This window comes from Desmodus rotundus, chromosome 6, assembly GCF_022682495.2.
Source record: "Desmodus rotundus isolate HL8 chromosome 6, HLdesRot8A.1, whole genome shotgun sequence".
Taxonomy (NCBI): Eukaryota; Metazoa; Chordata; class Mammalia; order Chiroptera; family Phyllostomidae; genus Desmodus; species Desmodus rotundus.
The window spans coordinates 69,134,264-69,152,384 of NC_071392.1; the positions used below are offsets into that span (position 1 = coordinate 69,134,264).

An 18,121-nucleotide genomic window follows, 5' to 3' on the forward strand; every position below is an offset into this window, starting at 1 on the left:
TTAAAGGTGACATCATTTGGTATTTGTCCCTCACCATCTGGCTTATTTCACTTAGCATAATGCTCTCCAGTTCCATCCATGCTGTTGCAAAGGGTATAAGCTCCTTCTTTCTCTCTGCTGCATAGAATTTTATGGTGTAAATATACCATAGTTTTTGGATCCACTCGTTTGCTGATGGGCACTTAGGTTGCTTCCAGTACTTGGCTATTGTAAATTGTGCTGCTATGAACATTGGGGTACATAGGTTCTTTTGGATTGGTGTTGCAGGGTTCTTAGGGTATAATCCCAGCAGCAGAATTGCTGGGTCAAAGGGCAGTTCCATTTTTAGTTTTCTGAGGAAATTCCATACTGTTTTCCACAGTGGCCTCACCAGTCTGCATTCCTACCAACAGTGCACTAGGGTTCCCTTTTCTCCTCATCCTCTCCAACATTTGTTTGTGGATTTGTTTATGTTGGCCACTCTGACTGGTGTGAGATGGTACCTCATTATGGTTTTAATTTGCATCTCTCTGATGGCTAGTGATGCTGAGCATCTTTTCATATGTCTCTGGGCCCTCTGTATGTCTTCCTTGGAGAAGTGTCTGTTCAAGTCCTTTGCCCATTTTTTAATTGGGTTGTTTGTCTTCCTGGAGTGCAGTCATGTGAGTTCTTTATATATTTTGGAGATCAGGCCCTTGTCTGAGGTATCATTGGCAAATATGTTTTCTTTGGAGTTTTTATGGAGGTTTGTAGATACCTCATTATGTAGATACGGTTGATTAAATCACTACCATTGGCAGCTGGTTCAACCTCCAGGTCCTTTCCACTCTCTGTAGGGTGGTGGAAAGGGATCTGCAAGTTCCAAACCTCTAATCACCAGGTGGTTCCCTTGACTACTCCCAAAGTGACCTCATTAACATAACAAAAGACACATCTTTGTGGCTCTCTACAATTAAGAAATTCCAAGGTTTTAGGAGCTCTGTGCTAGAAACAGGGACAAAGACAAACTGTATATTTCTTATTATAAATCACAACATCACAGGCTTCCACCCACTTTCCTTTCTGTAACTCTTTTCAGCGTTCTAAATCTAGAGCCTCTCTCTCTAGCCATGATACATCTCAAAGCTTTTTATTTTTATTTTATTTATTTTTTAAAGTTTTTTTTATTGTTGTTCAAGTGCAGTTGTCTCCATTTTCCTTCTACCACTCCCCCGTTCCCATCCCATCCCCACCTCCCACCCTCAATCCTACCCAACTTCACGATGTCCTAAGCTTCCCACTGCAGTACCAGACTTGGGCATCTTTGTTCTCTAAGGGACAGATTTACCTGCTAACATAACCTTTCTCCCAGCCAACATACACACATTTAAATTCCCACATCATCAAGGCATCTAATTTAAATTTGTATTGTAAAAGAAGCAAATTTTAAAAGCATGATAACCTCTGAGTTTCCTAGAAGCATTTACAGATAAAACTTGGTTTTTTATAAACCCTGAAGTATTGCTAATTATAGGATATTAAGCATAAGACTTAGGGAATGGTAAGAAAAATTTGAAAATAGGAAAAGCTGACCTTTCCTCTGAGTTGTTCCTGCTTTATCCAGAATGTGTGTTTTGTCCCTGCCCGCACTTCAGCTTTCTTTAAATATGCCCCCTAAAATTTACAGTCTACAAAAAGGCACAGTGGAATCTATAATGCTGGTGGTTGGGGTTGGGAGGAGACATTGGGAAGGATCATGGGAAGGAATAATGAGAAAACAGTCATGGCATGGATGATACGGGCATCTTACATTTTTTAAGATTTAGACGTGTTTTTCTATACATTGATCAATTGGTTTTTCTTGGTTATAGATTGGGCTTATGGATACTACAGACAACAGAGAAAACTTGTTGAAGAGATTGGCTGGTCCTATACAGGTAAATATGTTATCGTATAATGAGTTTCACACAAAAATTATATTGGCTTTTTATCTGTTTTTATATGTAAGAGGAAACTTTGTAGCTCAACACACCTTTTAACTTAGCTACATGGATATTCATTTAGATTAATTAATGAAAGTTTTATATGCAAAATGATTTCTAGTGGACTTCCTGTAAACAAATTTGTTAGTGTAGAGATACTGGTGTCAGATACAGTTGAATCCCAGGTCCACGGTGGATATATCTCCTTTGGAAATATGCATAAACTATCCAAGGCTCATTTTTTTCATCTTTGAAATGGAGGATCATAGTAAGATAAATGAAACTGGCACAGTGCCTTCTTATAAACAGAAAGCTCTCAAGAAATGTCAGCTGCTGTTATGATCAAAACTGTGATTTTTTAATTCATTTAACAAATATTGATGGGATTTGTGCTCTCAGAGGGGGCTTCCTTTTGAATTATTGTGCTGCATTAATTGGAATCAGGGTCTAGAATGATTTTGTAGAATTGCCAGACTTGGCTTAGAGCATCATGAATATCTGAAGTTGGCTTAAAATGGTTACAACCAGAAGTCATGAACAGAAACCCTAGGTGAGAAGAGAAGCTCCAGGCCTGATCAGAAGAACACGGGCGGCATCTAGAAGCCCATGACATGCCTGACATCCATCTGGGACAGTATTGGGTGGTAGAAGAGGGGTGGGGGGTTGGAGGGCCGGGTGAAAAAGGTGAAAGGATTAAAAAATAAAAAAACCTCATAGACACAAATAATAGGATGGTGACTACCAGAGGGAAGGGAGGTAGGGGAGGTAGAAGAAAGTAAAGTGGGGATAAATGGTAATGGAAGAAGACTTGACTTGAGGTGGTGAACACACAATACAATATACAAGTGATGTGTTATAGAATTGTACACCTGAAACATATATTATCTCATTAACCAATGTCACTCCAATAAATTCAGTAAAAAGGAAAGAAAATTCATCCTCAAAATGTAGTTACATAAACAATTTTTTTCAGAAATATGGACTTTAATAAAAGTAATTATTACATCAAGGTGCCTAAATGATATAATATCAATAGATGTGGTCAAGTTAATTTCAGAAAATTTTGTTATTTTAACCATTTTCTGACATTTTTACTAACTAGTTTTTTAATTTGGTCAATTTTATTGACAAACATTTTTAATTTGTAGTTTTGTAATTACTTAATTTCTTAAATTACCCCAAACAATAGGGTCTCAATTAGGGCTTTGAAAGGATATAGAAGTAAATGCTACTTGAGGTGAATAAAATTATAGACATGAATAACTAGTAATAAAAATGGATGATTTATTTGTTTATACTAAACAATTTTACTTTATTAAAATTGAACATGTTATATTCTATTTGAATAAATTTGCATTTTACTTTCCTGGATTTGATTCCAGGCCCTGGACTAATTTTTCTCTATTACATACATAAATCATAAAACACAGATTTTAAGGTAGGTTACTTTGAATTAAAAGTAAAGGTAACTTTTAAAGTACCTTTAAATTGTATTTAAAGTTATATTTTTAAGTAAAGCATTTAAATGTAAAAGGAAAAATATTTTCCCTTAGCCTGACTTTATTAAAATGATGCTAAAGCTAAGGCTAAGGCTAAAAATTATTAAAATAAAACAATCATCATACAAGAACAAATACAAAGATAAATCCAAAGAGGTAAAAATTTTGTAGAAAATAACTGCTAACATGTTTTTCTACTTTTGAAACATTTTAGAGTCTTGAGTATTCAAATATATTTCTGATTATATGACCTTAGAATATTGTTACTTTTAATGAATTATTTAGGAATTCCTCTAAAATTAATTTGATTAAAATAAAGAAAAGCCAAAATACTTCTCCTAAAACTTTTTGGCATCATGTTATATTTTTGAAAGATACATGTCACTTAAATTTATTCTTATAGAGAGAAAGTTGGTTTTAGACAGAAAGTAATAATTATGTACTATTATAAAAAACAAAATTTTCATGTCTTTTTTAATATATTCTACCAGTTGGCTTGTAAGTTTATATTTTTATTTTTTAATTAAATTTATTGGTGAGATTGGTTAATAAGTTTATATAGGTTTTAAGTATACATTTCTATGATACATGATCTGTATATTGCATTGTGTGCCCAACACTCAAGGTCAAATCATCTTTCCTCACCATCTTATTTGACCCCCTTTACCCTTTACTACCCGCCTACAAATCTCTCCAGTAACCACCATACTGTTGTCTGTGTCTGAGTTTTTGTCTGTTTCTCTTCTTTGTTCATTTGTTGCTTTTGATTTTATATCTCATATATGAATAAAACCATATGGTTGTTGACTTTTTCCATCTTATTTCACTCAGCATGATATACTCAGGGTCCATCCATGTGGTTGCAAATGGAAGTATTTCATCTTTTCATATGGCTGAGTGCCATTCCATTGTACATATGTACCACATCTTTATCCAATCATCTATCAAAAGACACTTTGGTTGTTTCCATGTCTTGGCCACCATGTATAATGCTGCAGTGAACATAGGGGTGCACATATCTTTGTGAATAAATGTATTCAAATTTTGGGGATAGATACCCAGCAGGGGGGTTCTGGGTCATATTGTAATTCTATTTTTAATGTTTTGAGAAACCTCCATGCTGTTTTCCATAGTGGCTGTAGCAGTTTACATTCCAACCAGCAGTGATTGAGTATTCCTTTCCTCCACAACCTCTCCAGCACCTGTTATTGCTTGTCTAATTGGTAGTAGCCACTCTAACAAGTGTGAAGTGGTATTGATAGTTTTGATTTGCATTTTTCTAATAGCTAGTGAAGTTGAGAATCTTTTCATACATCTGTTGACAATTTATATGTCTTCTTAAGAGAAATGTCTGTTTAGGTCCTCTGCTAATTTTTTAATTAGATTGTTTGTTTGGTGTTGTGGTGTATGAGGTCTTTATATATTTTGGATATTAACCCCTTGTTGGAGCAGAGAGCCCAGAAATAAAGCCAAATGTATATTCAACAAAGGGGCCAAAAACGTACAATGGAGAAAGGAAAACTTCTTCAATAAATGTTGCTGGGGAAATTGGAAAGCCACATGCAAAAGAATGAAATTAGACTGCAGATTGTCTCCATATACAAAAATTAACTGAAAATAGATCAAAGACCTAAATATAAAACCTGAAAGAATAAGTTACATAAAAGAAAATATTGATAGTAAACTTAGGGACCTTAGTCCTAGAGAAGATTTTATGAATTTGATCCCAAAGGCAAGGGAAGTAATGGCAAAAACGAATGAATGGGACTATACCAAACTAAAAAGCTTCTTCACAGCAAAAGAAACATCCAACAAAAGAAAAAGACAACCAACCAAATGGGAGAAGACATTTGTAAACAACAGCTCTGGGTTGTACATTTATTAACTAATGTAATAACATATTGTATTGTTATATTTTTAAAACTTTATGTGCTTTGTAACTTTATATTTATAACTATAACTCATTTTGTCTTTCTTTTCCTTCAAAATAAAAATCCTAGTCTTTTATAAAAGTTACAGTTCATTTTTACACCCCTAGTAATTATGGAAAACGTGTTAGGAAAGACTGAGTGCTTGGAGAGCATTTATAACCAGAGAAGATGACATCACAATGAACAGCCCTCTGGTTCTCCTGGCAAATATTAACTGACATCACCATTTGGGCATTATTTAATACAGGAAACCTTTTTAGAAGATTTATTTAGATATCACTAGTAGTGGTTTGGGAATGCAGCTTCCAGGATAAATTTTCTCCAAGAATTTTTTCATAAGGATTAAATTTCTACATGTTTGGCTGGTTACATTTATATATTTTTTTATTTTTAACTGCTAAGAATATCCCAAGCCATCTTTTAAAAATTCACCACTCTATTGTTTAGATAGTTTTTGCTGTGGATAAAATGTAATATATATAGCTGTTGTAGAAAACCTGGTACATATTAACTTGTTCATTGGAAAAATATCACCTGATTTAGTTTCTTAACAACCAACTTCTTAGAGGTAGAACTAAAAGCACATTATTTTCATTTAGACCATAAATCTTTAAAGAGAACTCAGATATTCACCAGGTATGAGTAAAATGAAAAACAAGCTTTAATGCATCCTCCCTTCTCCTGAAACCTTGAATCAGAAGATGGAGGACCTAGGGAGAGAGAGCGTTACAGTTCTCACCACCAAGGTCCAATGTGTGTTGACGGATGGAGTGTGTTTGCCAGCAGACCAGGGTTTTTAAGCAGCTGGGTGTGCCTCATGAGTTCAGGAAAAGACAACACTTTTGCCATTTGGTTTTTTATTTACCAATGCAGATACCACTGTGAATATCCTATTGTCTTAGAGGAAGCCACAGAGCTCTTCCTTTTAATGGGTTTATTGTGTGTAGACCCGGGAGCTGTAGAGTGGCCAGGCTTTCACAGACGGGTCTATAGACAAAAAATGCACAGTTCTTTGCTTGCTTCTCTCTCTCCATCTCTGTCTGTCTGTCTTTCTGTACTAAACTAATCACTTAAGCTAGCTTTTGTTTGCTAAGTATTAACTTAGATCACATGAACTTGAAAAGCATTTGAGTTTCTATATTTCCGAGAATTTTAGAATACTCAACCCTTACAAGTGCTTGCTATTAAAGTAATTTTAACAGTGCCATCTGGAGGTAGAAAATTACCTCATATTTATAATACACATATGTAGACATCCCCAGATAGACACAAACAGAGAGCAGTCAGATACAAATTTTGTTTGGAGGCTTTTCACAATTTACATCTGTTCTTGATAAGTCAAGGTGCAATTTGACCTTCCCCCTTTTAAAATAAGGACAGCCATTTTTAATACCTTAAAGCATTGTGTTGACACCCAAACGATATCATAGGTTAATTTAGCTCTTTAAATCCTCTTTCTGAAGCTTCTAGAGACCAGTTACATTAAATATGTTTTCCATTCCTGGCACTGTTTTCTGAGAATCCTGAAGTCCCCCTCTGATGCTTTTATTTCGGTGATGTGAGTGATAGCATAAGGCATAAAGCTGTTAGATTTTTGAATTGTGTAGGTGTAAAAAAATACTGGTTGCAAAGCCACTGTGTTTGATTTTTTTGTTTGTTTGTTTTGCTTTAAGCATGTGTCTTTTTAAAGGAATGTGTTAAGAGCAGTCATTTCTGAAAAGGGGGATTGTGGGTACCTTTTATTTTCTTCTCTTTGCTTGTCCATATTTTCTAGCTTGTCTACACTAAACATGTATTTGTTTCATAATCAAGTTGAGGAAAAGGTGGTTTAAACATCTAATTAATATAAATTAAGTTTATTCTAAGGATGATTACAAAGTTGTTTTGTATCACAAAAAGTCTTCTATTTGTACTTCTTCACTTAGCACTGGTCTAACGGTTAATGTATTGGGGTGCATTGCTATTTGACCACAGCAAGTGAACTTTTTTACTGGTCACTAAAGACAGAAATACTATGTTAATCATTTATACCCTTGAAGAGTAGATGATAATTTATAATTAGTGAAGAAAGAATAATATTCTCTTACAAAAATGGCCACGTCATTATACATTTGCATTCAGCCCGAACTCAATCTAGCCAGCATTTCATCGAGGGCACTGAAGGCGTCACACGACCTGACTTTCTTCTCTGCTTTGGCCCAATATGCTCACTTTATTCATTTCATCATCTGGTTCATTATCCCAGCTCAGTGATAACTATCGCTCATTGTCAATTGAATTACTACCAGCTCAGTCACATTTTCTACATCATTTACCAGAAAGTATAGTTTTTTAAGAAATCAGAACAATTGTGCAAGTCACCTAGAGCCTTGAAATGCCTCCAAAATGTGCTTCAGAGTGGTCACCCACCCCTGGAGCTCACATTCTTCTGAAGATTGATTGACAGTGTTCTGACCTCTAGATAAAGGGTTCCCCATTCTAATTCACCATTTTCCAAGTGAGTCTCTGTTGACATGAAAGAGTTCATTCTCTTTTGAAAGGAGGACAGTTCCTATTTAGAAAGCAGCCTTTATTGTTTCCTTTCAAGAGAATAATTACATCTTTACTTTCTGTTGAGATAATGAAGAGAGCCAGTTCGGATATGTCTGTGTGGCTTCAGAGTAGATTTGGGGAGAAGGTTCTGTGACTTTTAATTATGATCATTTATCCCCCAAATGCACATGTTTTGGTAGATTTTAATAACTTCTATTTTAATTTGCGATGATTTCTTGTTTACGCTTAAGCACATGAAAGGCTTGATAACCAGAGACACTGAAATTAAGAACAATCTGACAGTAACCAGAGGGAAGGTGGGAGGGGATAATGGGGGAGAGGGGGAAAGGGTTTTCAGGAACAGCTATATAGGACACATGGACAAAACCAAGGGGTGGTGGAAGCAGGGAAGGGAGGTGGCGAAGCCTGGGGTCCGGGGGAGTGGTTTAGGGATAAATATAGAAAACTGTACTTGAACAACAATAAAATATATATTTTTGAAATCTAAGTCTTATTGACTTGTTTTTATGCCATTAACATTTTAAAAAGTAAGTTGAAGTAGAAAATTAAGTTCTGGCATATGATGCAAATTCCTCTAATGTATCTGGCCTTTGTTTAATCATTAATGAGTTACCACTGAAAGATGTGTATAGATTAGATACCACAGAGATCTAAGGAACTATATTTATTTGATCCTAATTAATATTTGGCTTTAAATATATAATTACACCACTTTCCAATTTCCTAATGTTAAGCAATTAAACAAGCGGCTGTTGGCCAGATAAATATTAAACTTTGCCAAGTTGTTCACCATATTTGGACTATATTAGAATAGATTCCTAGAAATGTTTAAATTCACATGCTTTAAGAAGAGTGGGTATTACAGGTTATCAGTGAAAAAAATTATTTATCTGTTTAATAGTGTTACGATTTATGCTCAATTATCCACAGATAGTTCAGCACGCGTTTGTTCACAGTGTGTGAAGACACATCAACTAAACGTAACTTTTTGTGACTATGTTAAAGTGCTTCGTACTTAACATTAAAAGGAATGGAATACTGGGTTAGCAAGGAATTCCATTGTCTTAAGGGGAATGTTCTTAAACTTTAAATTTTGCCCCTTTTTTTGAAAATGAGAGTGCCAAGGGAGTAATTACAATGATCAAGAATAAAGGGGACACTAATTATTGATAGTTGATAGTTCAGACCAGTTGTTCCTAAATTTTAGTGTGTATCAGAATTACCTGGGAAATTACTGCAATGCGACTGCCAGGTCTGACATTCAGAATTTCTGATTCAGGAAATTCCTAGGTGGAGGCTGCAAATTTGATAGCTAGCAAATCTGAGGGCCCTGCTGCTGCCTTGGGGAACTTCATATTGCATGATCCAGACTCTACATCAGTCTCTGCTTTCGTCGCCTTAGTGTGTGCAATGAAGTAATGAGGGAAAGTAAACGTTCAGAGAAAGAATGCGCATGAACTCATTTATGCATAGGAAAGTGCTTTCGCTCTCTAGATTGCTAAATTAACAGGAATATTACCATTGCTTCTACTTAGAGATATTAAGATATACAATAATATCTTAAATGTTAACTTCCAAAACTTGCTGTCTACGGCTACAAAGAGATGAAAGCTTTTCAAACAATTGTTCATACAACTTGCAGGAATTTGCCCACGCAGGCTGAGGCCTCCTTACCTGTTTTGGGCAGTTTCTGGCCTATGCGGGCCCAGTGGTAATCCCTCTCTAGTGAGCCTGGCTGCAAATCGTCTTCACCTTGAAATACTCTAAACGCATTTATCTCTAGCAATTTCCAAGGAACATTCTTTTTCATAATCTTTTTAAAATCATTTTTTATTGACCTGACTCCAAAGAGTCTGGGTCCTGATGGTATTAAGATTGTATTTTCAGTTTTTTGGATTATTTTTACTTTATTTTTTTGTTTCCGAAATTCCAGAGTTTCAGTCATCGTAAATGATGTTGTTAATGATTTCCTCCTGTTTTTTTCTTTTCTTTTGGGTGTTGATAATGTAATTTAGTGCTATCTTCAAAAGTTTTAAAATAGAATAGAAATATTTCTTGGTGTTTGTTTAGTAAGGGATGTTATACTTTCTTTTCCTTCAGGAGATGTTTAGAATTAAGTAACTTGTGTCATTGTCACTTTCCAAGTCACTAATGTTAACTTCGCAGGAAAGATTACTGCTACACATGCAAGTTACATTGGAATTTAGTCTCTAACCCTGGGGGATATGTTTGAAAATTTTAGTAGTTTTGATAGAAATTAAAAATAAAACCGTCTGTCATATCTCATTATTCTAGCAGAGAACTTGTTTGAAAGTCTTGCATTAGAGGCTGAATTTGTTGGATAATAACTTCATTTATTCAACACATTGTAATTGAATACTACGTATCTGGAAGCAGAAAGCAAAAATGACTAAGTGCACCTCGTGGAGCTTGGATCCTAAAATAACACAGAACTATCACCCACAGGTAAAGGAAGTGACTCATGGTGACTTGTTAAACTGTAGTGCATAAGGGTAGTTCATGAATTTTGAATGCAGTCATTTCAGTCTGTTTTCATCTGGAGATATTCTAAAAGTGACAAGGATTGAGCCATGACTGCAAGTAAGTAAGCAGCTACCAAACGTGTAAGGGCAAGCAAGCCATTGTATTTTAAGTAAATATCTTTTGATAAATTTCAAAACTGAAAGTTTTACGATTTTTTTCTTTTGACTCAATTTTGCTTCTTGGCTTGGGAGGGTTCATAATACCCTTCCAGGTCATATGAAAAGTCCCAGTGCAGGCATGCCTACTAATGATTCAGTCAGTATGGGAACTCCTAAAAGATTACCAAACACATCCTAGTTCTCGCTTCTGTCTGCAATCAGCATATCTGCTCCCCCTTTGCTCTATAGATCTCCCTTCATCTGTGCCCTGCAGGCAGTGTGCCAAGCATAACATCTCAATCCATGCCCCATGAAAGGAGAAGAAATTCTCTCCTTTGTTAGCCATGGAACTTGTACGTTAAAAACAGCTTCTCTTCAGAACCCTGAGAAGATTCTTAGGTTTAGTCACAGGATTATTTTTCTCAAAAGTTTGTAAAACAGCAGCTTATCATTTTGGCCAAATTCTTATCAAGAAGCATAGTCTAGTTACCTTCAGGGTAGAATTCAGGAGGCACCGTGTCCTGACTGTGACATCTTCACTTGTCCCAAGTTCGGCACCCCACCCACCGTCTGTGTACTATTAGGTGTTTGTCAGGACTCTAGCTTGCTAGTGACAGAGGAGCCTGAAGATAATATTCTGATTTTGAGTGGGCAAATCATTATTGAGTATCCTGAACTTGAAACAAGAATTTTCCTTCTAACCAAAGAGAGGAAAGGACCTACAGATACCTAAGGAACTGTCCCCCAGTATAGACTCACTGTTCATCAACGTGGAGGGTTTTGTCTCTACTCCCTCCCCTCAAGATATTCCTGTTGTAGTGATGGTCCCAGACAGAGTAGCTCTGATGGGAACCTCTTCTGACTCTAAGTTCTATGCCCCAAAGGACATAATGAGGGAGATTATAGGTCTGAGAGAGAATTCAAAGCCTCTGTCATGAAAGCCTGTGGAATGTAGGAGCTGTGTATGTCCTACCCTAATCCTAAAATCAGTTGCCATGGCTCTTAACTTGTTTCAAGAAGAGACTACTCATAACAGGGTAGAGAAGAGGTTGCAGGAAGCCTCCTTTAGAAATGGTGCTGTCGCCAGTCTACGGCCACACCACCCTGAATGCGCTGATCTCCTCTGATCTTGGAAGCTAAGCAGGGCCAGGCCTGGTTAGTACTTAGATGGGAGAAATGGTGCTGTTGCCAATATTTAAGAGGATTCCTTTGGTAAAGTAGGGATATTGGTGAAATTGCTACATTATGAAATACCACTTGGACTTTCAATTCAGCAGAATAAAATGGGCACTAACCAAGTGTAGTTAGTGGTCCAAAGAACTCAGGCTTTTTAAGATGAAAGAGTCCCCAAATTTTTTTTTGATATATTTATTGATTATGCTATTACAGTTGTCCCGTTTCCGCCCCTTCACTCAACTCCATCCTGCCCACCTCCTCCCTCCCATATTCCCCCCTTATAGTTCATGTCCATGGGTCATACTTATAAGTTCTTTGGCTTCTACATTTCCTACACTATTCTTACCCTCCCCCTGTCTATTTTCCACCTATCATTTATGCTATTTATGAGTCCCAAAATTTTCATAAATAGCTCAGTGCTGCCCATACAGAACCCCTAGAAGCCCCATATAAAACCTCTGAGAAATGGAAGAACCAGGTCTGTCTTTCATCTCCAGTGAATTTTGGGAAATACAGCACCGTTGAAAGACTAGGACAACCTAGTGGTGCAGAGAGCATTATTCTTACATCATTCCAGTACTTTCAGCCTGCATCTTCAACCCTCAACCTCCGTGCAGGCCTGCCGGTTTTGTACACCTGACACATTGCTTACCAACACTCTGGATATATCCTTGTCTTTGTCCCTCTTGTAAGGGTGGTGTTGGAGGGGAGATTGGGGTCACTGAAAACGGTGCTATGAGTTTTACTTCTGTAAGAGTCTGTTACCAGCCTCCAAAAACACATGATTCCCTTACATTGACTGTGACAAGCCCAGACTAACCTGCTTAAACCTCATTCAATTCTTCAGTTGTCCATCATTCCTCACACCAGTCTCCTCGTGGGTGTCTGTCTCAGTCCCTGTAATCTGACACACACACCAGTTTCTTCCTAGCCTCTCACTGGCCTAGCTTGGTAGCTCTGTTGCTTACTGATACCCTGCCCCACTAACCAGCCGATGGAATTCTGAATAAAACGATCCTTTTATTTTTTGCCCTGTAAGTGTAACAGTCTGATTGCTTTCTTTAGCGTATTCTTAGAGGGTGTTAGATTTTACAAAATAACATAATTAATGGTTGATCTTTTTCTATACAACTTTTCTTGTAAAAAAGTGATAAAATTTAAGTAAGGTTATTTTTAAACGATGGAGATGTTTCTTCTATAAACAGAGTTATAGTTACTTAACCAAACTGCCTCACCAAGGGCAAAATTTCATTTAATTAAAAATCCTACATTACCTTCAAACCTCAACAGAATTACATCACAACACTCACTAAATATGACCACATCATTTCTTAAATGTTATAGTGACATTGGCACAGCCCCAATATCTCTGAAAAGCTAATGACTGATGACTGCACTAACGAAACTGTTAATGTAAGGTTCTCATTCAAGTACAATTGCTGAAGAGTACTGGAATGTAATTATACTTCATCCATGGTTAAATAACTACATTTCTTTTACATGGCATCATGGTTTCTTACATTTATATAATAAAATTGTTAAAGTAGAATAGAGATTATTTTAAAAATAAACTACTTGTGGTTCACCAATAAAAGCAACATTCAACTTTTGGGGCCATCTTAGTTTTTAAACTTGTCGTCTTTCTTTGTTCCCTAAGAGATCATGAAACCTGTGCACCGCGATTGAAACTGAGTCCCCAAATCTGCTCCTCAGGCAGCATTCGTCCCCAGCAGCCGCCCAGTCTTCTACCATCCAATTCCAGCCACCCCTGCCCCCAGTGCCTTCTTCTTTGTTTGAACAGGACCTGCCCTTCTGCTGCACCTCGTGCTCAGGAATTGAACAAATGTCGGCTCTTCCATTTTTCAAACTTTTATCTAGATTCTAACGGGTAGCTAACACTGACCTTCACAATTTCATCTCTCAGTATGTGTTCTTAAGTATTGTTTTACTTATCTGACGTACTCCACTCTGATACAGTAATAGGAAATAATGAGTTAATGGCAGCCCTCTCAGTGAAGATATTTACCATTCAGACTACCTTTACAGGTAAAATCCTTAAAAAACCAAATTTATGAGAATTTCAGGCACTTTGTCAGTTTGTGTGGGAGATAGCTTTAGTTAGCAAGCTTTTTTGTGCTCTTCCAATCATATCAGATAAAAGAATATTTTCATTTTCATCAGACAAGGTTGGACATTTTGCTTGTTATTTCATGCTTTAGCATCATTCTAGAAGTTATAAATCAAAGTTATTACTGGATTAAGTTTTTCTAAAATTTGTCACTCTAACATGATGAGATTTCTATAGTGAGATTAAAAATATAGGTGTACATTCTAACCGGTGTGAGATGGTACCTCATTGTGGTTTTAATTTGCATCTCTCTGATGGCTAGTGATGCTGAGCATCTTTTCATATGTCTCTGGGCCCTCTGTATGTCTTCCTTGGAGAAGTGTCTGTTCAAGTCCTTTGCCCATTTTTTAATTGGGTTGTTTGTCTTCTTGGAATAGAGTCATGTGAGTTCTTTATATATTTTGGAGATCAGGCCCTTGTCTGAATGGCCAACATAAACAAATCAACAGACAAATGTTGGAGAGGATGCAGAGAAAAGGGAACCCTAGTGCACTGTTGGTGGGAATGCAGACTGGTGTGGCCACTGTGGAAAACAGTATGGAATTGCCTCAGAAAACTAAAAATGGAACTGCCCTTTGACCCAGCAATTCCGCTGCTGGGATTATGCCCTAAGAACCCTGAAACACCAATCCAAAAGAACCTATGTACCCCAATGTTCATAGCAGCACAATTTACAATAGCCAAGTACTGGAAGCAACCTAAGGGCCCATCAGCAAATGAGTGGATCACAAAACTATGGTACATTTACACAATGGAATACAATGCAGCAGAGAGAAAGAAGGAGCTTATACCCTTTGTGACAGCATGGATGAAACTGGAGAGCATTATGCTAAGTGAAATAAGCCAGACGGTGAGGGACAAATACCATATGATCTCACCTTTAACTGGAACATAATTAACAGAAGAAAAAAAGCAAACAAAATATAACCAGAGACATTGAAGTTAAGAACAATCTAACAATAGCCAGGGGGGGAGTGGGGAGGAGACAGTGAGGAGAGGGGATTACAGGAACTACTATAAAGGACACATAGACAAAATCAAGGGGGAGGGTGGAGGTGGGGGAGGGAGGTGGGTTTGGCTGGGGTGGGGTGGAGGTTTGGGGAGAAAAGGCATACAACTGTAATTGAATAACAGTAAAAATTTTTTTAAAAGAAAAAAATATAGGTGTACAAAGAAAGATGTTAATTTAAGCTTTGGTTGAAATAAGAAAAATTGGAGTCAGCTTTAATGTCCAAGAAAAGGGGAGTGGATAACTATCCATGTGTGTGCCTGTGTGTGTGTGTAACATAAGTTATAATAAATTGTAGTATATCCATACTGTAGAATACCACGCAGCCATTAAAAAAATATGGCAGAATTACATATGCTGACATTGAGGGATCTTCAGGACATTACTATTTAGAGAAAACAGGCAAGTCACATCAACATATGTAATGATCTCATTTGTGTATACAAATAAGCAAAAAAAGGATTATGAGTATAGATACATATATACAAATGTAAATGCATAGATAAATGATTGGAGCATTTTCTCTCTTCCTCTTCTTTTCATTTCCCTTTTGTTTCAAGTCTTTCTGACCATTTTAGTCTTAAAGCCATTAGCAGAGGTCAAGCGAGATTACCGTGTGTGCCAGAGGAATGGAGCAATAGTGGCTCAGAGCCACGCACTATAGTCCAGGCATGTGAACAGGGTGCCCACAGAGGAGGACCGACCAGGGCAGGGTGTCAGAGATTAGGTGAGATGCGGAGGGCGTCCACTCCTGGTGATGGCTTGGCACAGGGAATCAGAGCTCAAGTGATGCCGGGAGAATGTCCACAGCAGAGAGCTTCCTGGTGTGTGCTGTTTAAGCCAAAGGGTGAGGAGGATGTCATCTTGGGCGGTGGCTGTTCATTAGGGAGTGTTTGTCCACAGGAAGTGAGGAGGATGTCTGCATTGAAAGCTCCTTGGGGTGGGCTGTCAGAGCAAGGTCATGGTGAGAAGGGCATTAGGTAGGAGGGGGCCCCTGTGTGGGTATCAGATCTAAGCATGGAGATGAGGGCACGTCCTCAGAGGCACCATCCTCTCAAATGGTTCAAGAAAACAAAAATGTCGGGAAGATGGCGGCAACATAGGTGGGAGCAGAATTCACTTCCCCTCAGTGCCAGGGAAATACCTAGCTGATCTGAGGAGCAGAGCGAACAGCCAACAGTACTCCAGCATATACGAAGATTAGAGACCAAAGATAGAGGACACTGAAAGATCTGACGGTAAGAAGAGTGCTCAAGGACAATAAGGTCCCCGGGACCCGGGACCGCGCGGTACAAGGGCTGCAGAGGCGCCAGCCCTGGCGCAGGGGCTGCTGCAGGAGTCCTGAGAGAGGGCCAGGCTGCGCTGTGAGCAGCCAGGTGCTTGATTGGACCAGGGGGGCTTGAAAAGGAGGAATTTCTCAAAAAGAAAAAGAAAATAGAGACACTCAGGGGCTAGTTAGAGAACTCTCGGTGGTGGCCGAGGCCCCTGGCGCCCCTCCCCCCTCCGCCCCTGGACTGCGAACGGGGAACGCGGGATAAGCAGCACCGGCGCTCACCTGAGGTCCGGTTGCGCGCGGTAGCGCGCGCGCAGATTAGCGAACGGGGCCCGTACGTGAAACCCCGGAGGGGCGCCCACACCTGAAACCTCCGAGATCTTTTGGAGCAGAGACTAGCTGCTCCACCCACAGACCCAAAACCTCGGAACCGAGGACCGCGTGATTCGGTCCCAGGGCGGCCCCGCCCACCCGAGAGTCTCAAGCCCCGGACAGCTGGATCGGGCCCCCAAGCGTAGAGCCTCTGGCTCGGCGGCAGGCTGCGCGCTCACCAAGCGTAGGGCCGGCTGGATGCGCACTTCCCAAGCACAAAGGGGCTGGCGAGAGACGTAACACCAAGGCGGCTGAACCAGCAGTTTGCGGCGCGCCAGCCTCCCTAGCCTGGGCGGCTCGATCGGTCGGCCGGCTGCGAGCTCAGAGCCCAAATAACGTCACAAACCAGAAGCGGCTGGATTCCCCTGCTGCGCGCGCACGCGTCCGGAGCCAAAGCGGCTGGAGCGGCCACTCGAGAGTCCCAAGAACAAAGCTGCTGGATTGGCTGATCAACGGCCTGATTGCCTGCCAGGGACCACACCTACAAAACAGTGAAGAGTGTGACCCAGGAAGGAAGAAAAGTGAAACCAATCCTTCCAACCACCGCCTCCCGTTGCACAGACAGGACAACAGCAGAAATAACCTGAACGGTTTAAAGCCAACAGAAGATTTTTTTTTTTTTCCCTTTTTTTTTTTTTTTTTTTTTTTCCCTTTTCCTTTCCCCCTGAACTCCTTCTTCCTCTCTCTCTCTTTTTTTTCTTTCATTCCTTCTTCCTCCCATCCTTTACCATTTTTATGTCTTCTTCCTGCCTTCTTTTATCTATTTCTATGTTTTAATTTTTGTTAAAATTCCTTCTTATCTTGCCTCCGATCTTTCTTTAATCCTTCTTCCCTCCTTCCTCCCTTTCCTCCTTTCCTATTTCCTTTTTCCCTCCTTCCCATCTTTGGTTTTTTTTTTTTTGTTTGTTTGTTTGTTTGTTTTTTCCTTTTCTTTCTCCCCCCCTTTCTATTTTTCCCACAGGTGCGACAACAAAACCTGGAGTGCTGAAAAGACTAGAGTTAGACCGTGTTAAACACATAAACATCAGCTCAAGACCAGTGAGCACAGGAGAGTAAGGAGACAGCACCACCGAATCCCATTGGCATTCTACCATAGAAGTTCATATCATAAACCCAGGGATTCAGAACAAAGCAATTTAAGAAGCAGAGGCCAACAAGAAGAGCCTCACAAACAATGGGAAGACAAAGAAACAATTCCCAAATGAAAGGAAAGGAGGAAGTCTCAGAAAGAATACTAACCGAAAAAGAGGCAAGTCAACTATCAGATACTGAGTTCAAAGCAATGGTCATCAGGAAGCTCACTGAGCTCTCTGAGCTCAAAGAGAACTACCAGAAACTACAAGGAAACTACAATGAACTCACTGCAAACTATATCAACATGAAAAAGGAAATAGAAAATATCAACAAGAGCCAAGAGGAAATGAAGAATACAATTTCTGAATTGAAGAACACAGTAGAAGGAATTAAAAGCAGACTTGATGAAGCAGAGGATCGGATCAGCGAGCTGGAGGATAAAGTAGAAAAAAACACCCAGAAGGAACAAGAAAAGGAAAAGAGGCTCAGAAAGAATGAAGAGGCAATAAGGGAAATGCAGGACA

The 18,121-nt window shown here is 38.8% G+C and overlaps 1 protein-coding gene across 2 annotated transcripts in view; it reads left to right on the plus strand.

Moving 5' to 3' along the window:
* Positions 1–18,121, plus strand: part of PTPRZ1 (protein tyrosine phosphatase receptor type Z1) — a 191,326-nt gene that overhangs the window by 64,170 nt on the left and 109,035 nt on the right. For both annotated transcript variants that reach the window (XM_045191159.3, XM_053926660.2), the window contains exon 2: positions 1,830–1,895. In XM_045191159.3, coding sequence (XP_045047094.2) covers positions 1,830–1,895 — 66 coding nt within the window. The remainder of the gene's footprint in view (positions 1–1,829; positions 1,896–18,121) is intronic.